The sequence below is a fragment of the Malus sylvestris genome, chromosome 16 (genome assembly GCF_916048215.2).
Source record: "Malus sylvestris chromosome 16, drMalSylv7.2, whole genome shotgun sequence".
Taxonomy (NCBI): Eukaryota; Viridiplantae; Streptophyta; class Magnoliopsida; order Rosales; family Rosaceae; genus Malus; species Malus sylvestris.
The window spans coordinates 10,319,324-10,345,968 of NC_062275.1; the positions used below are offsets into that span (position 1 = coordinate 10,319,324).

Here is a 26,645-nt window from a genome sequence, read left to right on the forward strand (position 1 = left end):
AAAACTTAACGAAAGTATAACATTGCAACGAATCCATAAATTAAGATATGATATTGCAATGTTTAAAACATGATATAAAATATTGTAGTTCAACTAATAGTTGAGGTCATTTTTTATAATTTACTCAAAAATTTAACTTGTATTGTTGGAGATGCTTTTAAGATTGAATTGTAACGGCTAAGTTATGTGTGTAAATACTAGAAAACATTTGAATAAATGGGGATGGAAAGACACTTCAGTGGGGATGAGATAAGTTACAAGACAACGAGGAAAAATAATATCAATTTGTATTAGAAATGCTACCTGCCACGCGCACCAACAACAAATTAACATCGTTGCTACTCCACCGCAAAACCACCCGTCTTTCAAATCTCTCTGTGCAGCGGTACCAAAACAACCTTGAAAAAAAAACAAACAAATTTCCATATGTTTTTTTTAACACCTCCATTAGCCCCTCATAACAACAGACTACTAATGACACATTCTTCAAAGAACACGAAAACATAAAAATCATAAAAAATAATAATAATAATGCTTGAAAAAAAAAAAAAAAAAAAAAACCAAATGGCAAAATGCCGGTATATGTGATAGAGCAACAGCAGCACATGCTGCACAATTCAATTCGATGTTGACTGAAGAGCCACCATTAAAGCTTTCAAGCTTGGGGTTTCTCCCACTTGAGTGGCTTCACAACCTCCCAGGTGAAGTCAGGGTCATCCCTGCCGAAATGTCCGTAGGCGGCGGTCTTCAAAAACCTATCATTGCCGCCCCTCTTGAGATCCAGGTTGATGGAGATCATGCCTGGCCTGAAATCGAAGCTCTCCTTCACAATCTTCAGGATCTCCTTGTCGGGGATCTTCCCGGTGCCATAAGAGTCGACGAACACCGACAGAGGCTCGGGCACACCGATGGCATAGGACACCTGAACAATGCACCTCCTTGCAAGTCCACTGGCCACAATGCTCTTTGCGGCCTGCCTCACGATGTAGGCACCACTCCTGTCCACCTTGGTTGGGTCCTTGCCAGAAAAGGCACCACCTCCGTGAGCACCCCATCCTCCATAGGTGTCGATGATGATCTTGCGGCCGGTGAGACCTGCGTCACCATGAGGGCCTCCAATCACGAATCTGCCAGATGGGTTGAGATGGAAGATGGTCTTCTCATCAAGGTACTTCTCGGGGATCACAGGCTTGATCACATGCTCCTTGAGATCAGCGGCAATCTCATCGTTTGTCACGGTCTCATCGTGCTGGGTTGAAATCAGGACAGTGTGAACACGAATTGGGACCATGGCACCCTTGTCATTGACATACTCAATAGTAACTTGGGTCTTGCCATCAGGCCTCAACCAAGCACAAGTCCCGTTCTTGCGAACCTCAGTGAGCTTGGCACCGAGCTTGGTTGCAAGGACGTGCGTGAGTGGCATGAGCTCGGGGGTCTCATCAGTGGCATAACCAAACATGTGGCCTTGGTCACCAGCACCAATTTCCTCAGGCTTCTTGGAGAAATGACCATGGACACCTTGAGCAATGTCAGGGCTCTGCTGCTCAATGTTCACAAGAACCTTGCAGTTGTCTGCATCAAGACCCACATCGTCTGATACGAAACCAATTGTGCGGCATGTGTCACGAACGATCTTCTCGTAGTCCACATTGGCCTTGGTGGTGATTTCTCCGAAAACCATGACCATGTTGGTCTTGGTACAGGTCTCGCAGGCGACCTTGCTGTCAGGGTCTTGTGCAAGGCAGGCATCGAGCACCGCGTCGGAGATCTGGTCACAGAGCTTGTCTGGGTGACCCTCATTGACCGACTCGGATGTGAACAAGAAGGTCTCCATTTCTTACAATCTGAAAAAAAAAAAACACAATAGCATAGCACACAATAAGAACATGCAACCATAAGGCCTTAACTGCCAATTCTTCTGAAATCAAAATCTAAACTTCAGCACACGCATACAGATCCAAAATCCTATATACGAATGCATGCATAAATCGCTACCAGATCTGCAATGTCAGTGTCCATTCCTAAAACCTTAAAGGCCAACGGTAACAATTCGAAAAAAAAGTCACTACTTTCCAATAGATCTACTAAAATTGTAAAAACCCAGATTCAAATTTTACCAGATTTCACCAAAAATTCAATCAGCAATGTCAGAGTCCATATTCTAAAACCTTAATGCCCAACTATCACAATTCCACAAAAGCAACTACTTTTCAATAGATCTACTAAAAATAACAAATACCCAGATCCAAAATTTGCCAGATTTCACCAAAAATCTCAATCAGCAATGTCAAAGTCCCCCTCCTAAAACCTAAAAGTCCGAGGGTCACAATTCCACAAAACTAACTACTTTCCAATAGATCTACTAAAATTAACAAAATCCCAGATCCAAAGTTTTCCATATTTCCCCAAAAATTCAATCTGCAAAGTCAGAGTTCACTTCTAATACTATCCAACGGCAACAGTTCGAAAAAAAGGCAGCAATTTTCCAATAGATCCACTCAAGTTAACAAAATGACTCCAAGTCCACAACCACCAAAAAACAACAGATCTAAAGGCAGAATTCAAACAAAACGAAACGAACCCAGATATCGAAAACCCAGAAGGTAGCAGAAACGCACCTGGGATTAGAGAGAAAGATAGATAGGGGGAGAGAGAGTTGCTTGAGTAGAGGAAATTATGGGTTGTAGTGTGTTTTCCTCCTCAAGCGGTTCGAGGAATTTGGGGTTTTGAGGTCCCAATTTATAGGGAAAAGGGGCTGGCCCTCCCCACCCTCCCAAAGCTGGCATACTTTGGGTCAGATTCATCTCGGTCACGTGGCATGGGAATCAGGGGGATCAAATTTAATCTCGGCCGTCGGTGGGGGTGAGTCGGTAGGCGAAAGATTAAAAAATGTGGGAGTTTTGAGATGGAAGGAGGACGCGTTTACCGCGGGAAGTACCTGTAATCCCACCAACCCCAGCCTGTAGTGATTAGTCTACGGTTTTGACTAATCACACCCTTCTTTTTTAAGTCAATTGACTAATCAACCCATGCAAAATCAGAGTTGTACCAACTGCACGAGCACAATTTAGCTGGAGATAATCGTAACTGACCGATGTCTTTGGCTTGAATTTTTGTGTTAACTATATTTTCTGTTCTGCCGTGTTGGGTATGATATTGTTAATAACTCTCCTTGTATCATGTCGTGTTACTATTATGTCGTATTTTACGTATTGAATTCAAACCTAGTAAAATATAAACATAAATATGATACAGCATATGTCACTATTAAGTCTAGTTTAGCACAATATAGCATATGTCACTAACTTGTCGTATGAGTTTATTGGTCTTATTGAAGTGTGAGGTTTTATTTCAAAAAGCCTAAATTTAATAGTCTGAGGAGTGGTTTGGGGTTACTCAAATTTTTCTAAAAATAGTTTCTTAAGAAAAGTTGGGGCTTGAATTGTAATTGGCAAAATGAAATTTATAGGTCTAAAATACCAAAAAGCATAAACAGCTTTACACATGTTTCTCAAAGAAGTATGGAGAGGGGATACCAATTAGTGAAACTTTTATTTGACAATCTTACCCCCATCTTGTTTTGATAAAAACACTTTTGGCATTATAGTTTACCATACACTTACTTGCTTTTTTCATAGTTATTTATTCTCATATCACAGCAAAAATAGTTTTGAAAAAAAAAAAAACACCATCTCAACCCCCAAACTAGCCATAGTTTAAATGTGAGGTTTGACCTTTAATTGTAAGGCTTACCCGAACTCTAAGTTATCCCATTAAAAGAATAATTGAGATATAATATATGTATGTATACTTCGCATCACGTAATGTGTGGTATAAGAACATTGAAATATAAACGGCGGACATACATGAAAAGCTTTATAAACGCCGGACATACATGAAAAGCTTTATTTACCTTTTCGTGTGAAGTTTGGTGTTTTTTGGGTCATATTTTTTGAATAGTTTGGTAAGAACTATGAACTTATATGGTAAGGTTTAAAATGGAGTTGGGTCTTTCCCACCACTAGGCAAATGCTTTGGCTTATTTGGATTTGTATCACTATCTATGGGTGGGGTGGGGTGGGGTTGGTGAGTTTGTGATTTGGTTTTCCATCCTTTTCTACAATCTTATCTTGAATTTTTTATGGTACCACCACCAACCCCCCAACTTAAGAAAATATTAAATATATAGAACATGCTCTTTGGTTTTTTTTTTTTTTTTTTTTTGAGTCGAACAATACCGTTAGTAAGTTAAATATTAATTAGTCATCGACAGAGTTCGAATTCACGCCATCATGCAAGAACACAAACATATTTCTACCACTGTAGTAAAATGCTACTTGCAAAACATGCTTTATTAAATCTACAACAAAATCTATCGTTTCATAAAAGAAAGAAAAAATCTACAAATTGCACAACAAAAAATAAATAAATTAAAATTGTTGATGCACAAAATTAACGAAGACTTTGGAACAACGTAAAGTGTCAAGTTTGTGACCTTAACTCGGTTGCTCCGGTTACTAGTGAGGACAAATATGTAAAGAGATGAAGATAGAGAAGCAAACACAAGATGTACGTGGTTCATCCGAAATTTGGCTACGTACATAGAGTAGAAGAGTTCTCATTCTAGTGAAAGGTTTACACAAATACATAGGTTCAGGCATAATCATTATTTGTGAGTTCTAATGACTAGTTTAAGTACAATAATGACATTAAGGATTCATTGTAGGAGAATGATCTTCTTTTATAGTTGAGGAGAGTCTCTAGCTTTTGTCCGCGGTTTATGTGGGACTCTATGAGCTTTATTCTGAAGTTGACATGTATCGTGTTGTGATTGACCTTCTTGTTGGAGGGAAACTCTTATGCTTCAACAATGTTGCCTCAGCATGAACCCCTCAGTGGATCCTTGAAGGTATGAAGTTGACCTGTGTTTGGTAGTTTTGAGATTTATCAAGTATGGTACAAACAAAAATAATTGAAAAATAAAGGTTTGCACATGAAAGTCCCGTGAACGTGTTTGGTGGTGACATAAGTCACATATTTACTCAACAAGGACGTGGTGCAGTGGTGGTGCTGCACCTTACTCTCTTGTTCTTTTTTTGTTTGTCAATTGTGTTTTGGGTAGAGACGTCACTTTTCTTTGAATTAAATTTGAAACAATAGCTTATGTTGAACAACAAACAATGATTATTTGACACACTTGGCAGTTCGTTAGATTATCGTTGGGCGGAGGTCTTCAAATTTTAAAGGAGAAGAGGTGAGTTTAGCCTTACAATTGGTTAGGCATGGTAAATGGGTTGTGTTTGCTGTGTTCGTGTAACAACTGTTATCTTAACGGGTTATGACATGTTAACATGACCAGACCCGTTATGACCCTGTTAAGAAAGCTATTTTTTTTTCTTTCTAAATTTGCTTATACCACATTGCCACATAAATATTACTTCAAAAACTAATTCGAAACAAAAAACCCCAATTTTCACAAACTCTAGGAACGAAAAACCCCAAATTGAATAAACGAAACCAATCTTAATTCACAAAATGCTATATTTTGAAAGTAATTAGAAATAATCAACAATTAACTCGATTAGAGCTTGAGATTAGCTCAATCCATAAAGAATCAGAGACAAAAATAGCAAATCGACTGGTGGTGGGTTACTAGGCCGTTATGTGGTGACAATGGTGTGGTAGAGGGAGATTGGATAGCGTGGTTGTGGACTCATGGCTGCCCAGAGTGAGGTTTCAGACTGAGATTTGAGAGTTCAGTTCGAAAGAGAGAGGCTTGCTTCAATTTGAGCCTTTGAGAACGAGAAAGAGTCTGATTTAGGGCTGAGAAAAACATTGGACAATCGAGATTAAATCTCAGCTGATCCAACAGTCATTAATTTTCTAAATTTAATTTAAAAAATAAGTAATATTGTTAAAGAGAAGGATCCTTTACAAGGAGATTCTTTTGTTCAAGGAGATTCTTTCAACATGATATTTCCTATATACCTTTAACAAAAACGAGAAATTGTTGAAGAAGTTGAAGGTATATCCAGTTATTCTTTTGGTTCGGTTAGTAGAAGATAAAGAGAAGGATCCTGCTAGAGTTTCAACTTCTGCAGGATCCTTCTCTTTATCTTCTACTAACCGAACCAAAAGAATAACTGGATATACCTTCAACTTCTTCAACAATTTCTCGTTTTTGTTAAAGGTATATAGGAAATATCCTGTTGAAAGATACCATATCCTTTCTGATTGGGCTGAATCCGACCCAATAAAGCCCACAAATAGCATAAAAAGCCCAAAAATCTCGGCCCAAAAGCGACCCAGCAACGTGTCGGTGGTTGAGAAAAGGAACGTCGACGCTTAAAGCAACAGAAAACGACTTGTGAGGTGCGTATGTGAGCGGTCTACGTAACACCTGTAGCTTTCTCCTCCTCGACACGTCTTTCTCTCTCTCTCCCCCAAACTTTTTCTATAAATTTGGAAGGAAAAGAGCTTCTTAATTTTCCTTTGATTGATTTCGTTTCAGACTTTTTTTAGACTCTCTCTCTTCTTTCTCTCTCATTCGAAAAGGAAAAAAGGTTCAAGCTTTATGGGGAAGATCCAATCTTTCAAGCAGGAGTTCTCATTCGGTTTGATTTTCCCTCCTTTTTTTTAATTTCATAATTTACGGAAAGGGTGAATATTGTGATGTTTTTGGGTGCTAATATTTTATTTTTGTATAGATGAACGACTTGAAGAATCGAAAAGTATAATTGCAAAATACCCAGATCGAGTTCCGGTGAGTTTTTATTTTTTATTTTCGTAAAATTGTGCGTGAAATTGTGAATTGGAAATGCCAAGATCCTGGGAAATAATGCACTTGGAATTTGGAAATACGGAAATTTGTTCTTGTTGATGATCTTTTGGATGATTAGGTTTTCTTACTTTGTTTCCGCGTTTTTGGTGATTAATATTTGTTAAAGATTTAATTATTATTTTATTACAATTTGACATTGACCCGATTGAGAGATCATAATGTTTTAGTGGCTGAAAGATTGTGAGAGATGCATGCTTTGAAATGGCAAATTTTTGGTTTGTGTGTTGAAGAAAGTACAAATTTTAATTCATGTCGATTGCGTATGTGAAGAATCTCCGGCATGAAGTTGTTTTCATTATATTATTAGGTTTAGGATTCACTTTCAGGCAATTTTTTTGTTCAAAACTTTCGAAACACAGAAGTCAATTTAAGTTTTAACATGATGGTTCCCATTGTCACCGCCGAGAGTTGTGTATCGTTGATCGGTGTTTTTTTCATTGCATTCGTGAATAGATCTAACAAACTTGGGAGGAAGTGAATTTTTTAGGAAGATTTTATATTATAACCGCACATTACAATCATAAAGCTGCTTAGAAGCGACACGGTTAGACTTTATTGGAAGCATCGTTGCGAGGTCGGATAAGATGTCAAAACTGATTAGGGTGTTATTTTTATGTTTTTCTGCAGGTGATCATTGAAAGATATTCCAGGACAGACCTGCCTGAAATGGAAAAGAAAAAGTATGTTTAAGTTGTCACGGTCTCTTCATTTTCTACAAGGTCAATGTTTCTATCGTCGAGAACAAACTTAAATGCCATATGACCCCTGAGTTTTATAATTTCACGTCGAAACTTGTAAATAACACTTTCTAGGATCTAGGAATTTCGATATTCTTATTTCCATCCCTAGGTCCTTCTTCCCGGTTTCTTTGGCATACATGTAGGAACCCTGACTATATAACTCTTCGTTCTTGAAAACAGAGAGTTTGGCATCTGTTACATGCTCTGTGTTCTGAGGATCTTTGTTGCTTGCTTTTCTGTCCTCAAGTAACAGATGTGTACTTGGATGAATTTCCTTTATCTGCAGTTTTGTATAATCCGAATATAGATAATTAGTTCAAAAAGTTAGTAGAAATTGGTTGGTTTACTTCCTGGACAATTTTAGCTAACTGTTTATGCATTCTCACTTTAAGGAGAATAACCTCTATTCCGTGTTTCCTTGTTTCTTCTAGATTCCTGGTTCCTAGAGATATGTCTGTCGGGCAGTTTATCCATATCTTAAGCAGCAGGCTTCACTTGACCCCGGGGAAAGCTCTTTTTGTTTTTGTGAAGAACACTTTACCTCAAACAGGTAAAGAGCGTGTTGTCATTCATTCGACCAGTACAATTTAGCGCCTGCATCATGTTTTCGGAGCCACTTTAACACTTTATTATGTGTATTTCATTTACAGCCAGTCGCTTGGATTCCATCTATGAAACTTACAAGGAGGATGACGGTTTCCTGTATATGTGTTACAGCAGCGAGAAAACCTTTGGCTAATCTTGCCATCTCCTCCCCTAATTATCTAATCGCCTCGGCCATATCAGAGACTTGTAAGTATTCATTGTTAACTTGTTCTCAATCAAAACGGACCTCCGAGGCGTGCTTCACTCTCCGTTATCATGTTCTTTGTATATTTGATTCATTGTGAATTCTGTAAAGTTCGCAACTTCTAATAAATGCAACATTTATCAATTCAGTGTTGTCTCATTTTTCTTTCCTGTCCCAATATATTTCCAAACTTTTCCTCCGTAAACTACCAAAGTGAAGTTCAACGGAAAAATAAAGAAAAGGATTTTCTACGGTGCCCCAGAGTCTGGATACTCCGGGTGCTTTAAATGTTGAGATATTTGTTTAAAAATAAAGAAATCAAAATTTAACGGTTAAAAAGTCTAGAGTATTCTATGCTCTTGAGCACCATAGAAGGAAAAATGAAACCGAAAACAAAGAAAGGTATATGAAGAGCAGACAATGATGTATTTATTCACCATGTAGTCACAAACGATACAATGGTATTCACAAGTGAAATGAATGTATTTTTAACACCTTATTCGACAATCTTTACTATTTTATACCCCCAAAATTTCACACAGCAAGAATTTTGTACTATTTTACTATTTGGCTACAGTGCATCAGTAATTCCATGGTCAGTGACGTCTGCCTCCACAATGCAAGTATCCTTCAACACTAACCTCTTGTTTGCCTTGAAATATCCCAGAGTAATAAAAAACATCCATCCGCTTACCGAATTTGTGGCACTGAACCAGTGATTTGCTGCAATCACCAAAAAGGATTCTTAGTTCAATAGTATATTGGAAAAAAGGGTAAAAGGGTGACTCCAAGCTAACATGACTCCCCGAGAAGGAACATCTATCGTAAACAGCTTTACTCTTATGTTGCAAAGAGTCTGTTTTCACAAGGGTAAAACATGCAAATAGAGTTGGTTACAAACTTTTAATAAAAGATAGAACTGGATGACACTAAACAAATTAAATTGTTGTCTATATACGGTTTATTGTCCTGTTGCTGAAAACATTCAGTTGCTTTCTGCTAAATAAAGTCTAAGCATCAACAGCACCAAATGGGCATGCCCCGGACACTGCAGTCTTCAAGTTCAGCACATTCTTGAAGAAACATCGGAATGTTTTCAGAAAATGGACCGTGAGGATGACTGATTGGGCTACCCGAATCCCCAAATGAATTAACCCCTAAAATCTTTCGCTACGACGAACCGAAAATTGTGAACATTTTCAATAGGTTGCAATCAGAAATTCTCGATATTGGCTTTCCACTGAACGCATGTCAATAGTAAGTATCACCAACATGGTACGCCATCACAACTCAAACACCTCCAAGAACTAGAGTCTCATCGTCGTTCATGGTGGGAATTTTAGCATGATGGCGGCAATAAAACCACCCTTAATTGAATGTTTGTTGGATGTTCTAATCCTTGTCTGCTCGTATGATTATGTAGCAGTAGGATTAGGCAAAATCTTTACCCTTACCATGGTAATGCCTGGCATTCAACTGGTCTAGGATCTGTAGGGTAAACTTTGCATATATATGACAGCCAGGAGGAAGAGATTTCGGTTCGGCTAACACCAGATAAAAAGCCAGATGGGTTCCAACTCCATTGTCTTTTCCCTTGGGATAGAGCTGCATCTTCCTGCAACAACCACCACCACATTTACAACACTTTCAGATAAACCATGCTTAAGTTTTTGATATCTTCGAGAGAAATTTCTTATACTAAGAACAAAGTCTAACAAGTTTAGTGTTTCACTATTTCTGGTCTCCAGCAATGAATGTTTTTTAATCGTAGGATTCCGCGTCTAGCTTTGATACGTTGTCAATCCTCCAAGTATTCTTGTACATAACAGGATCCTTTACCAATGATAGACACTCTCCTTTGCCTGTGCTTCTTTCTTAAAAGGGTTGCCATTGTTTCATTTGAAAGGTCTCCATCACCTGCTTGTAAGGAAAAATATAGGTGTTATTCCTAACTAGAAAGCTTTAAAGGATATAAATGTTGCAGATGACGCTTTACCGCAGTGGCGGAAAGCAATCATGCTTATGTATCTTCGCGTGGGTCCGATCTCTATCGAAAAACAAAGAAAGGTATATGAAGAGCAGACAATGATGTGTTTATTCACTATGTAGTCACAAACGATACAATGGTATACACAAGTGAAATGAATGTGTTACACCCTATTCGACTATCTTTATTATTTCACACAGGAATTTTGTACTATTTTACTATTTGGCTACAATGCATCAGTAATTCCATGGACAGTGGCGTCTGCCTCCACAATGCAAGCATCCTTCAACACAAACCCCATGTTTGCCTAGTTGAATAATCCCAGAGTGATAAATCTCATCCATCCCCTCACCGAATTTGAGGCATTGAACCAATGATTCGCTGCAATCACCAAAAAGGATTCTCAGTTCAATAGTATATTGGAAAAAAGGGTGACTCCAAGCTAACAAGACTCTAGATAGGAACATCTATCGTAAATAGTTTTACTCTTACGTTGCAAAGAGTCTGTTTCCACAAGGGTAAAACATGCAAATAGAGTTGGTTACGAACTTTTAATAAAAGATAGAACTGGATGACACAAATTAAATTGTTGTCTATATACGGTTTATTGTCCTGTTGCTGAAAATATTCAGTTGCTTTCTGCTAAATACTAGAAGTTCAACATGAGTTCAACATTTCAAGGGTGCACCAAAAGGGCATGCCCCGGACACTGCAGTCTTCAAGTTCAACACATTCTTGAAGAAACACTCGAATGTTTTCAGAAAATGGACCGCGAGGACGGTTGATTGGGCCACCCCGAATCACAAAACGAATTAAACCTTAAAATCTTTCGTTACGACCAACCAAAAATTGTGAAAATTTTCAGTAGGCTGCAATAAGAAATTCTCGATATTGGCTTTCCACTTAACGCAGGTTCAAAAGTAAGTAACACCAACATGGTACGCCATTGCGACTCAAACACCTCCAAGAACTAGAATCTCATCGTCGTTCATGGTGGGAATTTTAGCATGATGGCGGCAATAAAACCACCCTTAATTGAACGTTTTTTAGATGTCCTATTCCTTGTTTGCTCGTATGATTATGTAGCAGTAGGATTAGGCAAAATCTTTACCTTTACCATAGTGATGCCTGGCATTCAGCTGGTCTAGGATCCGTAGTGTAAACTCTGCATATATTTGACAGCCAGGAGGAAGAGATTCGGTTTGGCTAATGCCAGATAAAAAGCCAGATGGGTTCCAACTCCATTGTCTTTTCCCTTGGTATAGAGCTGCATCTTCCTGCAACAACCACCACCACATTTACAACACTTTTAGATAAACTGTGCTTAAGTTTTCGATATCTTTGAGAGAAATTTCTTATACTAAGAGTGAAGTCTAACAAGTTTGTGTTTATACCATTTCTGGTCTCCAGCAATGAATGTTTTTGAGTCGTAGGATTCCGCGTCTAGCTTTGATACGTTGTCAATCCTCCAAGTATTCTTGTACATAATAGGATCCTTTACCAATGATAGACACTCTCCTTTGCCTGTGCTTCTCTCTTTAGGAACGAAGACATCTGCTCCCAACACACAAGTGTCATCTATGAGAAATCCATTCGAAGCTTCAGTGAATGCTTTGTGGGAGAGAAATTGATCGAATCCCTAATCGAGTTTCATCCCATGAAACCGCCTTTCCTTTGGTTATGAGCAATGCATATTTAAAAAGATCGGAAAATGAGACGAAGGTTCCCAAATATGACAACTATAAGCCTTTTTTATTCATTGAGTTAAAAGAAAGAAATGGTACCTTGAAGAATGAAGTAAATTCCATTGTTCTGATCGAGTATAAACAACTTGAAAACAGCGTACACTTCTGAAGAAATCTGAGGAGCAATTGCTCTAGACATTACCAAGTAGAGAGAGATGTGGTCTTTCCCATACTACATCAGAACACAACCCAAACCTAACAGAGATGCATTAGTGTAAATCTCAAACTCACCACCGTCGTTTGGAAGAGCAAGGACGGGAGCTTGAGTAAGACGCCGTTTAAGCTCCTGGAAACTCTGTTCACAATTCTCATCCCACTTGAACTTGACCCCCTTACGAGTCAACTTAGTAAGAGGCAGGGCGATTGCCGAGAAGTCCTGTACAAAATGTCTGTAATAGCCAGCCATACCTAGAAAACTGCCCACTTCAGTAATGTTTCTCGGTTGCTCCCAAGTAGACATTGTTGAAACCTTTTGAGGGTCCACACTAATTCCCTCAGCATACACTACATGTCCGAGAAAACTAATATGGTTCAGCCGAAACTGACATTTACTGAACTTAGCATACAGTTGATTGCTTCTCAGCCTTTCCAGCACCACCCTCAGATGCTTCTTGTGCTCGGCAACACTTTTGGAATAAATTAGAATGTTGTCAATAAACACAATCACAAACTGATCCAGATACAGTATGAAGACTCTGTTCATCAAATCCATAAATGCTACAGGTGCATTTGTTAATCCAAAAGGCATGACACAGAACTCATAGTGTTTATACCTAGTCCGGAATGCAGTATTCGGCACATCTTTTTCACGGATCAGTAATTAATGATAACGTGAGCGAAGATCGATCTTAGAGAATACATGTGCACCTTTCAGCTGGTCGAACAGGTCATCGATTCGAGGTAAAGGATAACAGTTCTTCACCGTCACCCGATTCAACTGTCTATAGTAGATATAAAGTCTCATCGACCCATCTTTCTTTCTAACAAACAAGACAGGAGCACCCCATGGAGACATGATGGGCTGGATATAACCTTTATCCACTAACTCTTGGAGTTGAATCTTCAATTCTCTTAACTCTGCTGGTGCCTTTTGATATCCACTAACTCTTGGAGTTGAATCTTCAATTCTCTCAACTTTGCCGGTGCCATTTGATATGGTGCTAAGGATATAAGATTTGTACCTGGAGGTAAATTGATGGTGAATTCGATCTCCTTCGCAGGTGGTAACCCTGGAAAATTATCGGGAAACACATCGGTGAATTTCTTCACCACTGGCACATCTTTAGGATGCAAAGAAGGTTCATCCCTCGTAACTACGTGGACTAAGAATCCCACACATCCTTTCTGCATCAATTTAGTCATCTGGATAGCAGAAATGATACTATTAGGAAGGATTCGTCGCTCACCCTGAAATCTGACTGACGGTCGTCCAGGCTGATTGAATGTCACAAACTTCTCCCTACAATTGACAGAAGAGTATTGCAGATCACCACTCCAAGGATCGATAGTATATGGTTAATGACTTTGTTTTCCTGAAGTTGTCTCCCTGAAAGGGTGTAGTTCAATTCGGTAAGAGAGGAAAGTTGAGTCTTTAATATGTCGGTCCCTACGAGATCATAGAGAGGATTGGTGCAGTTGCCCATAAGTTGGAGTTACCACAAGAGCTGTCACAAACTCACAACATTTTCCATGTTTCGGAAATACGTGTCAGATCCCTCTCATGTCATTCAGCCGGAACCACTGTAAGTGAACTAGGATGCGAGTTATGTCAAAGAACCAATGGCTATCATTGACTGACAGGATAAAGTACTGAGGAACAAAGTTATCCCGTTGGTGAAAGTAGTGTGGAGAAACCATGCCGTTGAGGAAGCGACATGGGAAACAAAGGATTTGATAAGGAAACAGTATCTGTTTTTATTTGGTTGTGTTGTAATTTCGGGGATGAAATTTCTTTAAGGGGGTAGATTATAAAACCTCTCCCCAAATTTTTTTATGTAATGATACAATGTCCCTCAAAGTTAATGAAATTTGCATTTTGACCCCTTGGACACTTACCTTATATGGATTCCTTTTGGGATTTCTTAACCCTTCTCCTCCTATCACGACTTGCCAAGTGGCAAATCATCATCTATTTCTCTCTTCTTTACCCTTCCTGAGTCAGCTCTCTCTTCTCTATCTCTATCTCTCTCTTTCTCTCTCTCTCTCTTTCTCACTTTCAATTTTCTTTCCCTATCCTTCACTCTCTAACTCTCTCAATCTCTCCGATTGCACCCACACACCCACACACACCCAGGAAACACCCCGACAATGGTGTGGATCACCACCCATGGGGACCTCCCTTCCCTCTCCTTAGTCTCGATGGAGCTCGACAAAGCTGAAAAGCCCAGGGAAAAACCCCCGTTGTACTCGTGACCTTTCGAGCAAAATCCGGCCACTTCCAGGCCACCACTCGTCGTGAAACAGGTACCAACTCCTTCCTCTCACCTCTACCTTCATTTTGGCACCTCGATCGAAATCTAGGGTGACGATTTGACGATGATCGAAGCAGGGGAAGCTTCGGCGTCCCTTTTTCTGTCGAACCCAAGCCCTTTGGGCCGCGTGTATAACTTAGGCCTTAGGCCCGTTTAAAACCCAACCCAAATCCTTTTTATTTATTTAGTTTAGTTTTATTTTATTTTTCTAAACCCAAAACCCTTTAGTTAGGCTAGGCCTTCAGCCCAAGACCAAAGGGGTTTCGGCCCATGAGCTTTAAAATCCCAAACCTTGAGTGAGGCTGGCCCTTGGCCCAATCCTTGGGCCGGGCCTCAAGCCTAACACCCTAAACCTATTAAACCCTAAACCCACCTAAACCCTAAGCCCAACCCAGTTCTAAACCAAGCCCAAAACCTTGATCCGGTCCAACCCTAAACCAGTTTGACCCGGTTGACTTTGACTGACCCGACCCGTTGACTTTGATCGGTCAACGTTGATCGTTGATTTTGATTGGTCAAAGTTAACCGTTGACTTTTGGGGTTTTGTCCGGAACCCCTCCTAGGCTAATTTCAATATCTTGGAACCGTTTCTGACATTCGTTTTCTCGAACTAAATCTTTGAGTATAGTTCTATTAATTGCACCTAAGCACATAAAGGGTACAATTAATAGAACTATACTCAAACGATTTAATTCGGAAAAAGGACGTTAGAAACGAGTCCAGAACGTCGAAATTAGCCTAGGAAGGGTTCCGGACAAAACCCAAAAAGTCAACAGTCAACGTTGACCAATCAAAGTCAACGGTCAGCATTGACCAAGTCAAAGTCAATGGGTCGGGTTGGTCAAAGTCAACTGGGTCAAACCGGTTTAGGGTTGGATTGGGTCAAGGTTTTGGGCTTGGGTTTAGAATCGGGTTGGGCTTAGGGTTTATATGGGTTTAGGGTTTAATAGGTTTAGGGTATTGGGCTTAAGGCCCGACCTAAGGATTGGGCCAAGGGCCAGCCTCACTCAGGGTTTGGGGTTTCAACGCTCACGGGCTGAAACCCCTTTGGTCTTGGGCTGAAAGCCTGGCCCAACTATAGGGTTTTGGGTTTAGAAAAATAAAATAAAACAAAACAAAATAAATAAAAAGGATTTGGGTTGGGTTTTAAACGGGCCTAAGGCCCGAGTTCTACACGCGGCCCAAATGGCTTGGGTTCAATGAAAAAAGGGACGCTGAAGCTTCCCCAGCTCTGGTCATCGTCAAAGCTACACCCTAGACTCCGATCTAGGTGCCAAAATGAAGGTGGAGGTGAGAGGAAGGAGTTGGTACTTGTTTCACGATGAGTGGTGGTTGGGAAGTGGCCGGATTTTGCTCGAAAGGTCGCGGGTACGCCAGGGGTTTTACCCTAGGCTTCTGAGCTTCGCCGAGCTCCACCGAGACTAGGGAGAGGGAAGGGAGGTCCCTATGGGTCATGGTGGTCCATCACTATCATCGGGGTGTCTCCTGGGTGTGCGTGGGTGTGTGGGTGCGATCGAAGAGGGTATGGGAGTTAGGGAGTGAAAGAGAGAGATAGAGAACTGAAAGTGAGAGAGAGAGAGAGAAAGAGATGGGGACTTGCCACGTGGAAAGTCGTGATAGGAGGAGAAGGGTTAGGAAATCCCAAAAGGGATCCGGATAGGGTAAGTGCCCAAGGGGTCAAAATGCAAATTTCATTAACTTTGAGGGACATTGTATGATTACATAGAATTTTTTGGGGAGGGGTTTTACATGTTTGCTTTGAAATGACAAATTTTTGGTTTGTGTGGCGAAAAAAGGACAAATTTTAATTCATGTGGATTACGTATGTGAAGAATCTCTGACATTTTCTGTTTGAAGTTCCTATTATGTTATGTGATTTGAGATTCACTTTCAGGCAATTTTTTTATTTGTTCAAAACTTTCAAAACACGGAAGTAAATTTGAGTTTTAACATGATGGTTCCCATTGTCACCTCCAAGAGTTGTGTATCGTTGATCGATGTTTTTTTTCATCGCATTTCGTGTATAGATCTGGCACACTCAGGAATAACTGATTATTTTAGGATGATTTTATCGTATAACCTCACATGTGCAATCATAACCACCCTCAGATGTTTCTTGTGCTTGGCAACATTTTTGGAATAAATTAGAATGTCTTCAATAAACACAATCATAAACCGATCCAGATATTGTCTAAAGACTCTGTTCATCAAATCTATAAATGCTGCAGGTGCATTTGTTAATCCAAAAGGCATGACACGGAACTCGTAGTGTCCATAGCTAGTGTGGAATGTAGTCTTCGGCATATCTTCTTCACGGATCAATAATTGATGATACCTGAGCGAAGATCGATCTTAGAGAATACCTGTGCACCTTTCAGATGGTCGAACAGGTCATCGATCCGAGGTAGATGATTTGAGGATCCCCGAAATTCTCACAAAGAGGATCCGGAAAGGATCCTCATTCAATTTTAGCTGCTTGTTTATGCATTCTCACTTCAAGGAGAATAACCTCTATCCCGTGTTTCCTTGTTGCTTCTAAATTCCTAGTTCCTAGAGATATGTCTGTCCGACAGTTTATCCATATCTTAAGCAGCATGCTTCACTTGACCCCGAGGAAAGCTCTTTTTGTTTTTGTGAAGAACAGTTTACCTCAAACAGGTAAAGAGCGTGTTGTCATCCATTCGACCAGTACAATTTAGCGCATGCATCATATTTTAGGAGCCACTTCAACACTTTATTATGTGTGTTTCCTTACAGCCAGTCGCTTGGATTCCATCTATGAAACTTACAAGGAGGATGACAGTTTCCTGGATGTGTTACAGCAGCGAGAAAACCTTTGGCTAATCTTGCCATCCCCTCCCCTAATTATCTAATCGCCTCGTCCATCTCAATGACTTGTAAGTATTGATTGTTAACTTGTTCTCTATCAGAACGGGCCTGTGAGGCCCGCTTCACTCTGTATTATCATGTTCTTTGTATATTTGATTCATTGTGAATTCTGTAAAGTTCGCAACTTTTAATAAATGCAACATTTACCAAATTCAATATTGTCTCATTTATCTTTCCTGTCCCAATATATTTCCAAACTTTTCCTCCTTAAACTACCAAATTGAAGTTCAACGAAAAAAAAGAGGATTTTCTACGATGCCCCAGAGTATGGGATACTCCGGGTGCTTTAACCGTTAAGATATTTGTTTAAAAATAAAGAAATCAAAATCTAACGATTAAAAAGTCCGGAGTACTCTATGCTCTCAAGCACCATGGAAGGAAAAATGAATCCGAAAACAAAGAAAGGTATATGAAGAGCAGACAATGATGTATTTATTCACCACGTAGTCACAAACGATACAATGGTATTCACAAGTGAAATGAATGTGTTTTTAACACCTTATTCGACTGTCTTTACTATTTTACACCCCCAAAGTTTCACACATCATGAATTTTGAACTATTTTACTATTTGGCTACAGTGCATCAGTAATTCCATGGATAGCGACGTCTGCCTCCACAATGCAAGTATCATTCAACACAATGTATGCCTGGTTGAATGATCCCAGAGTAATAAATCTCACCCATCCCCTCACTGAATTTGAGGCACTGAACCAGTGATTTGCTGCAATCACCAAAAAGGATTATCAGTTCAATAATATATTGGAAAAAAGGGTAAAAGGGTGACTCCAAGCTAACAGAACTCTCCGGGAAGGAACATCTATCGTAAACAACTTTACTCTTACGTTGCAAAGAGTCTATTTCCACAAGGGTAAAACATGCAAATAGAGTTGGCTACAAACTTTTAATAAAAGATATAACTGGATGACACTAAACAAATTAAATTGTTGTCTATATACGGTTTATTGTCATGTTGCTGAAAGCATTCAGTTGCTTTCTGCTAAATACTAGAAGTTCAACATGAGTTTCAACATTTCAAGAGTGCACCAAATGGACATGCCCCGGACACTGCAGTCTTCAAGTTCAGCACATTCTTGAAGAAACACTCGAATGTTTTCAGAAAATGGACAGTGAGGATGACTGATTGGGCTACCTGAATCCCAAAACGAATTAAACCCTAAAATCTTTCGCTACGACAAACCTACAATTGTGAACATTTTCAGTAGGTTGCAATCATAAATTCTCGATATTGGCTTTCCACTGAACGCAGGTTCAACAGTAAGTATCACCAACATGGTACGCCATCACGACTCAAACACCTCCAAGAACTAGATTCTTACCGTAGTTTGTGGTGGGATTTTAGCATGATGGCGGCAATAAAACCACCCTTAAATTTTGAATGTTTTTTAGATGTTCTAATCCTTTTTGCTCGTATGATTATGTAGCAGTAGAATTAGGCAAAATCTTTACCTTTATATGAGATATGATACTCGCCCCACTTCTGATCTAGGATCCGTAGGGTAAACTCTGCATATATTTTATAGCCAGGAGGAAGAGATTTCGGTTCAGCTAACGCCAGAAAAAAAGCAAGATGGGTTCCAACTCCATTGCCCTTTCCCTTGGGAGAGAGCTGCATATTCCTGCAACAACCACCATCACATTTACAACACTTTCAGATAAACTGCGCTTAAGTTTTTGATATCTTCGAGAGAAATTTCTTATACCAAGAGCGAAGTTTAACAAGTTTAGTGTTATATATATACCATTTATGGTCTCCAGCAATGAATGTGTTTGAGTCGTAGGATTCCGCATCTAGCTTTGATACGTTGTTAATCCTCCAAGTATTCTTGTACATAACAGGATCCTTTACCATTGATAGACGTTCTCCTTTGCCTTCGCTTCTCTCTTTAGAAACAAAGACCTCTGCTCCCAACACACAAGTGTCATCTATGAGAAATCCATTTGAAGCTTGAGTGAAAGCTTTATGGGGGAGAAATTGATCGAATCCCCAATCGAGTTTCATCCCATGAAACCGCCTTTCCTTTGGTTCTGAGCAATGCATATTTAAAAAACATTGGAAAATGAGACGACGCTTCACAAATATGAGAACTATAAGCCCTTTTTATTGGTTGAGTTAAAAGAAAGAAATGGTACCTTGAAGAACGAAGTAATTGCTGTTGTTCTGATCGAGTATAAACAACCTGAAAACAGCAGACACTTCCGAAGAAGTCTGGGGAGCAGTTGCCCTAGACATTACCAAGTAGAGAGAGATGTGATCTTTCACATTCCTGCTCTTGTTTCCATTCGGATAGAAAACCAGTTTCCTGCAGCAAAACAGCAATTTATAGTACTCAGATTCATATTCCAAAAAAAAAGAAGAAAACACTAGCAATAATCGCAAAGCTTATGAGAAAAAGAACAATAAGAACCTATGCTCAGAAATAGAGAGAAAGGATTGTACCATTTGTATCCTCCGGCTTCAAAGTCCCCAGATTCATATTTCTCCATGTTATGTTTGGTGAGCAACGAAATCGATTGTACTTTTACTGTGTAATGGGTTGGTGGTGCATCCGAAATAGTTCTCAGTATCCCTGAAAAGAAACGTGTACATTAGCTACTAATTTCCAACTTCAACACACTCAAGCAAACAGATAAAGTATCTTACCATCTTGGTCATCGAAGTTGAGACTCGTCATATCAACAAACTTGATTTTCCGATAATTCAATACAAGTTACAAAGGATTCAACCGGGGGTTCTGTTCTAGAACCAAATATATTTTCCTGCTTATAAGGAAAAATTAAAGGTGTATTATTCCTAACTTGAAAGCTTTTAAGCATAGAAATGCTATGCTTTGCTTCAAAAGGGTTGCCATTGTTTCATTTGAAAGGTATCCATCGCCTGCTTGTAAGGAAAAATATAGGTGTTATTCCTAACTAGAAAGCTTTAAAGGATATAAATGTTGCAGATGACGCTTTGCCGCAGTGGCGGAAAGCAATCATGCCTATGCGCCTTGGTGTGGGTTTGATCTCTACCCATCCCCTCCCCCTACACACTAACAATTGAACCTAGCAACGTTATTGTTTGTCAAGAAAAAAAAAGGATAGAATAGAACCGTCATGCTTTGCTTCAAAGGGTTGCCTTTTTTCATTGAAAAGGTATCCATCACCTGGTTTAGGTGCTTCAAAACACATATTCTCCAAAAATTAGAAATCAATTAAATGGCTTGGATCGATGAACATATGTTTCTAAATAAAAATCCAAATATTTATCAAATTAGCTTATTAGCATATATATACATATATATATATACATATATATACATATATATACATATATATACATATATATATATTTATATATAGGCTAAAAGGCTTTTTATTCAAAATGGTCCATGAGATTTGCATCATCCATAAGTTTGCTCCCTGAGATTTAAAATCAATAGAAGTAGTCCCTAAGATTGTCCACCATCCATGATTTTGGTCCTTCCGCTGAAGCTTTTGGTTGGAAGTTTGGGCAATTTTCAAAGGTTCGTAACTTAATCGTTTCTTAACTAAATTTGACCCATAATATATCAAAATGAAGATAGGAAAGTGTAGAATAAGATTATATCTATTTGGAAGCCCAATGATTGCCGGAGATGGTCAGAAAATAACCTCAAAGTTGACTGTTCCGAGGGAAAACTGGAAAACTTGCCAGAAACTCGCCGAAAACTGGGTAAACTTTAAACGTTCATAACTTCTTCAATACTCAATGAAATCAAGTCATTCAAAAACGAAAATCATACTTATCAACGAGAAGAAGAGAATGGTATCTTTTTCAATGGCTAACTAATCATGGTTTGGCTGGAAAACGGCTCGAACGTGGCTGTCGAAAAATGAGTAAGCAACTTTCGAGCCGTTTTACGGCCAAACCACGGAGATTTAGCCATTTAAAAAGGTACCATTCTATTCTTCTCATTGAAAAGTATGATTTTTGTTTTTGAATCACGTAATTTCGTTGAGTATTGAAGAAGTTATGAACGTTTAAAGTTTACCCAGTTTCCGGCGAGTTTTCCAGTTTTCCCTCGGACCAGTCAATTTTGAGGCTATTTGCCGACCATCTCCAGAAACCATTGGGCTTCCAAATAGATATAATCTTGTTCTATACTTTCCTATCTTCATTTTGATATATTACGGGTCGAATTTGGTTAAGAAACGATTCAGTTACGAAGCTTTGAAAATTGCCCAAACTTCCGGCCAAAAGCTTCAGCGGAAGGACCAAAATCATGGATGGTGGACAATCTCAGGGACTACTTCTATTGATTTTAAATCTCAGGGACCAAACTTATGGATGATGCAAATCTTAGGGATCATTTTGAATAAAAAGCCTTATATATGTATGTATGTATGTATGTATGTATGTATGTATGTATGTATGTATACAAGAATATTATTAACCTACGACCATGCATGATTCTTGTAATAGATTGACGGTCAAATAATTGGGAGACATCCCATATATTCATAAATAATATTTCCATTAATACAAAAATTCATGTTAAATGTATTTATAACGGTATTTAATTGTTAGAAAAAGAAAATTATGACAAATTTCTTTTTAATTTTCAAGTTGTTAAAAAAATAGGTAGATGGGTGAAAAAAAGAGAGTAAACGGGTTAAAAATGGGTAAAGGGGTACGCGGTTATGGTTAAATGGGTATGCGGTTATGAGTATGGTTAACCGTTTATAAATGGTTATGTGTATGAGTATACCCGTTTATGTAAATACAGGTAAACGGTTATGCGGGTAAAAACTTTAACGGTTATGGGAAAATAACCGCAGTTACCCGCCCGACATAACCGTTGCCCATCCCTAGTTTAGCATTGTCAAGGAGGTTAAGATTACACAAACAAAACAAAGTTTCGGCTATAGACAAGAGATGTTAGTCGTATGACACTACTGGTCAAGACCCGGTATATTTGGCGCTCAACCATATTTTTGAGCAAAAAATGCATTTCAATCATTTTTGAAACAAAAGCACAAACTTGAGCCCAACATAAATTCAAAGATAAAAATGCCTTTCAACCACATGTCATTTGGTGGGAAAGGATTGCTGCTCTAGAGTTCTATAGAAGCGCAACATTTAGTACAAACCATATCGAGGACGCAGAACTTTCATTCATATTCATAAGTCAGTTAACATCATTTTAGCAACATTGAAACTGAAGACAAGCAGACTGCAGTGCTTTTGCAGCTCCGAGGACAGTGACATTGGCCTCCACTATGCAAGTATCATTCAACAAAAACCCCTTGCCTGCATGTTTGAAAGTGTCCAGTGGAATGAAACAAGACCAACCAAAACTTTAATCCGCGGCACTGAACCAGCGACTAGCTACACGGACACGGAATAAATCCTCATGTTATATGGGACTATATACATTATTAAACTTGAAAGAGGACAAATTTACCTTCAGAAGACTTGTTCAAGGAAGGGATTTATCTACAATGCGCAGGGAAAACTCAGCAAACACTTTAGAATCACGAAGGTCCTCTGAACCATCCAATTCCAAGTAAAGTGAAATACGAGTACCCTTCTCATCATAATTTCCTTTCGGACAGAGCTAAATCTTCCTCCAGCGACCATCAGAAGAGGTATATGAGAACATTTCAAGATTCCATTAACCTTTCAAGTTTAATAAAAAGGAGCAATTTTTTACATTAGAAGCAAAACTACAACTTGACACCTTAAGGGATAATGTAAACATTATGTACGTACAAATTGCATATGTAGTTCAAACCTCTGAAAGTATATTCATCTCTTTTCAGTTAGCTGAAAATTGACTTCAGCAAAGAAAAGGTATTGATAAGATAGAAAATTGAAAACCTATTGGAGATACGATTTCTGGTCTTCAGCAATTAAGAGTTATGAGTAGTAACTCTCAGCATCTAACATTGAAAAGCTCTCAACCTTCCAACCTTCCAAACATGCTTGCACTTAATAGCATCCTTGATCATTGACAGACGATCTCCATTTCCTTTTCTTCTTTCTTTACCAACAAAAATGTCCGCTCCAAATACACGTCTTCCATGAGATATCCGTGTTGAATTGTAACCTTGTCTTGGCCCAAGATAATTGATCCGGCTCATACACAAAGAAAGATCCATGCACATGCGAGACAGTTCTAGCAAGGCTCAAGTTGGTGGAATGCATGCGTAAATATCTAAGGCTTTTTGTAGAAAGATCTAGAATCTTGTAAAAATGTGTTGTTGTTAAGCCTTAGCTAGAAAGTTCTAGCAATGCCAAAGTTGGCAAACCTTGCCTATAAATAGGTGAGGTGCTAAGCTATGTGATGTAACAACTAAGAGAGGAAGTGAGAAAAAGAGTGAAGTAAGGAGTAAGAAGTGAGAAGAAGTAACAAAGCTTCTAAGAGTGAGTGTTTCCTCTTGTACTAAGTTTGTGTGAGAATAAAAATTTTGTAATACTTTGAGTGTTTTTTCTTTCTCTTGCCTATCAAATTCTGTTGCGTCATACTTTTCTTTGTGAGATAAACATCTCCAAAGTAGTGAAGCATTTTTAAACCCTAACAAAGTGATACCAGAGCTATGGCTAGCAACGCTATGGCAGTCTTCCAAGTTCTAGTGCTCGACAACAACAACTTCGATAATTGGAGTATCAAAATGAAGGCCCTTTGGGGAGCACACGATGTATAAGAAGTTGTGGAGAAAGGCTACACTGAGCCAAAAGATGAAGCTGTTATGTCCCAACCCCAGAAGGAGAGTTTGAAAGATTCAAGAAAGAAAGACAAGAAGGCTCTCTACCTTATCTACCAAGCATTAGATGACAATGGCTTTGAGAAGGTCTCGAGTGCAACCTCTGCCAAGCAAGCATGGGAGAAGCTTCAAACCTCTTACAAAAGAATCGAACAAGTGAAAAAGGTTCGTCTTCAAGTATTAAGAGGTGAGTTTGAATCTCTACAAATGAAAGGGTCTGAATCAATCTATGATTATTTCTCAAGAGTCTTAGCCATTTCCAATCAATTAAAAGAAACAAAGAAAAGTTTGAAGATGTTAGAATTATGGAGAAGATATTACGCTCGTTGGACCCCAAGTTCGAGCACATTGTAGTGACGATTGAAGAAACTAAAAACTTGGAAGAAATTAGTATAGAGCAATTAATGGGTTCGCTACAAGCATATGAAGAGAAACATAAGAAAAGGCAAGGAAATGATGAGCAGCTCCTTAAGACATGTCCAGCCAAAGAAGAAAGAAGAAAGTTTCGACGACAAGAGAAGCCATTATGGAAGAAGTCGTGGCCGACGTCGCGGACGTGGACATGGGCATGGACGTGGTTGGAACTTCAACAACCATAGCAACTACGAAAGAAGAGAAAGCTCAACAAAAGGTCATGGAAGAGGACGCTCAAACTTGAGGTATGAAAAATCTCAAGTTCAATGTTATAATTGTCAAAAGTTCGAACATTATGCTTGGGAATGTAGAGCTCCAAACATCAGAATTGATGCGAAGGTCAATTATGTGAAAGAAGAGAAAGAAGAGAATGACGTTGTAAGTATCTTTGATATGCACAGAACAGTGCCCTACACACACCCGCCTGAAGGTAATACAGTGACCACTAGATACGCACAAAACCATTGAACATAGTCTTTCTAAAACATAGATACATATATTTCAAAAGCATCTTTATAGTATAAAGTTATCCATCATCTATACTATAAAGAAGGGTGTGAAAACATGTTCTAAATAGTATATCGTCATCCATCAGAAACTCTACAAAGAACATGGGTTCGATAGAAAATATGGTATTCCAAAATATTTTAAGTAAGCATAATATCTTATAAAACGTTTCATAAAATATAATCAATAAATCATGTTTTTCATGTATGCATTTCTACTATTTAAAACATGCAATCTAGAAAGGGTCCACTCACAGATACTCCATCATCGTAAAGCCGTACGAAATAGGAATGTCCAGGATGATATTCGATAATGCAGTTATAATCACTGATGAGTTCCATCCAGCTTCTCTGCCTCAAATTCAAATCATCCTTTGTGATGACATGTTTTAGGCTCTTGTAATCAGTGAAGATGCGGCACTTTTCGCCGTACAAATAGTGTCTCCTGATATTTAGGGAAAAAACTACTGCTCTTAGCTCCAGATCATGAGTAGGGTAATTTCTTTCGTGATTCTTGAGTTGCCTGAAAGCATAGGCGATAACCTTCCCATGCTGGATTAGAACCCAACCCAAACCTGACAGAGATGCATCAGTGTAAATCTCAAACTCATCACCGTCGTTTGGAAGAGCAAGGACAGGAGCTTGAGTAAGATGCCGTTTAAGCTCCTGGAAACTATGTTCACAATTCTCATCCCACTCGAACTTGAACCCCTTACGAGTTAACTTAGTAAAAGGCAAGGCGATTGCTGAGAAGTCCTATACAAAACGTTTGTAATAGCCAACTAGACCTAGAAAACTTCTCACTTCAGTAACGTTTCTCAGTTGCTCCCAAGTAGACACTGCTGAAACCTTTTGAGGGTCCACAATAATTCCCTTAGCAGACACTACATGTCTGAGAAAACTAATCTGGTTAAGCCAAAACTGACATTTACTGAACTTAGCATACAGTTGATTGCTTCTTAGGCTTTCCAGCACCACCCTCAGATGTTTCTTGTGCTTGGCAACACTTTTGGAATAAATTAGAATGTCTTCAATAAACACAATCACAAACCGATCCAGATATGGTCTAAAGACTCTGTTCATCAAATCCATAAATGTTGCAGGTGCATTTGTTAATCCAAAAGGCATGACACGGAACTCGTAATGTCCATACCTAGTGTGGAATGCAGTCTTCGACACATCTTCTTCACAGATCAGTAATTGATGATAACCTAAGCGATGATCGATCTTAGAGAATACCTGTGCACCTTTTAGTTGGTCGAACAGGTCATCGATCCGAGTTAAAGGATAACGGTTCTTCATCGTCACCCGATTCAACTGTTTATGTCACATCCCAGACCGACTCCGCCGTAGCATGATATTGTGAGCTTTGGGTCACGCCTTTACGGTTTTGTTTTTGGGAACTCGAGCGAGAACTTCCTAATGGGTCACCCATCCCAGGATTACTCTCGTCCGAACTCGCTTAACTTCGGAGTTCCAATGGACCAGTGATTTCCCAAAATGCCTCACA

The 26,645-nt window shown here is 39.0% G+C and overlaps 3 protein-coding genes and 1 pseudogene across 6 annotated transcripts; 1 reads left to right on the forward strand and 3 right to left on the reverse strand.

Annotated features, from left to right (window-relative positions):
• Positions 1-267: 267 nt before the first annotated feature.
• LOC126607416 (S-adenosylmethionine synthase 2) lies at positions 268-2,784 on the reverse strand. The gene is made up of 2 exons (XM_050274994.1): positions 2,622-2,784; positions 268-1,847 (listed from the first exon to the last, which is right to left on the reverse strand). The coding sequence occupies exon 2, from the start codon at positions 1,835-1,837 to the stop codon at positions 656-658; it is 1,182 nt and encodes a 393-aa protein (XP_050130951.1). The 5' UTR covers positions 1,838-1,847; positions 2,622-2,784; the 3' UTR covers positions 268-655.
• A 3,618-nt stretch (positions 2,785-6,402) lies between these two features.
• Positions 6,403-17,617, forward strand: LOC126608636 (autophagy-related protein 8i-like). Of its 2 annotated transcripts, none has more exons than XM_050276595.1 (5): positions 6,403-6,617; positions 6,711-6,766; positions 7,472-7,524; positions 8,016-8,134; positions 17,335-17,617. In XM_050276595.1, exons 1-5 carry the CDS (start codon positions 6,578-6,580, stop codon positions 17,448-17,450), a joined length of 384 nt encoding a protein of 127 aa, XP_050132552.1. In that variant the 5' UTR covers positions 6,403-6,577; the 3' UTR covers positions 17,451-17,617. The 2 variants fall into 2 exon arrangements, with proteins under 2 accessions (XP_050132552.1, XP_050132553.1); XM_050276596.1 differs by lacking the exon at positions 17,335-17,617 and adding an exon at positions 8,235-8,518 and having other exon boundaries at positions 6,424-6,617.
• LOC126608630 (ubiquitin C-terminal hydrolase 12-like) lies at positions 9,665-20,279 on the reverse strand. 3 transcript variants are annotated; one of them, XM_050276585.1, is made up of 6 exons: positions 20,131-20,279; positions 19,927-20,056; positions 19,620-19,789; positions 19,229-19,514; positions 18,936-19,105; positions 17,877-18,189 (listed from the first exon to the last, which is right to left on the reverse strand). In XM_050276585.1, the coding sequence occupies exons 1-6, from the start codon at positions 20,159-20,161 to the stop codon at positions 18,041-18,043; spliced, it is 936 nt and encodes a 311-aa protein (XP_050132542.1). In that variant the 5' UTR covers positions 20,162-20,279; the 3' UTR covers positions 17,877-18,040. The 3 variants fall into 3 exon arrangements, with proteins under 3 accessions (XP_050132543.1, XP_050132544.1, XP_050132542.1); XM_050276586.1 differs by lacking the exons at positions 17,877-18,189; positions 18,936-19,105 and adding an exon at positions 9,665-9,989; XM_050276587.1 differs by lacking the exons at positions 17,877-18,189; positions 18,936-19,105 and adding an exon at positions 11,474-11,638 and having other exon boundaries at positions 20,131-20,276.
• LOC126608629 (uncharacterized) overlaps positions 17,877-26,645 on the reverse strand; it is a 61,408-nt pseudogene continuing 52,639 nt past the window's right edge.

Coding starts and splice junctions, on each gene's coding strand:
- LOC126607416 (XM_050274994.1), bottom strand. CDS start 1,837: ATGGAGACCTTCTTGTTCACATCCGAGTCGGTCAATGAGGGTCACCCA.
- LOC126608636 (XM_050276595.1), top strand. CDS start 6,578: ATGGGGAAGATCCAATCTTTCAAGCAGGAGTTCTCATTCG. Junction 6,767..7,471: donor AATACCCAGATCGAGTTCCG/GTGAGTTTTTAT, acceptor GTTTTTCTGCAG/GTGATCATTGAAAGATATTC. Junction 8,135..17,334: donor GAACACTTTACCTCAAACAG/GTAAAGAGCGTG, acceptor GTTTCCTTACAG/CCAGTCGCTTGGATTCCATC.
- LOC126608630 (XM_050276585.1), bottom strand. CDS start 20,161: ATGACGAGTCTCAACTTCGATGACCAAGATG. Junction 19,106..19,228: donor ATTGCTGGAGACCATAAATG/GTATATATATAA, acceptor TGGTTGTTGCAG/GAATATGCAGCTCTCTCCCA. Junction 18,190..18,935: donor GTATCATATCTCATATAAAG/GTAAAGATTTTG, acceptor TGGTGATTGCAG/CAAATCACTGGTTCAGTGCC.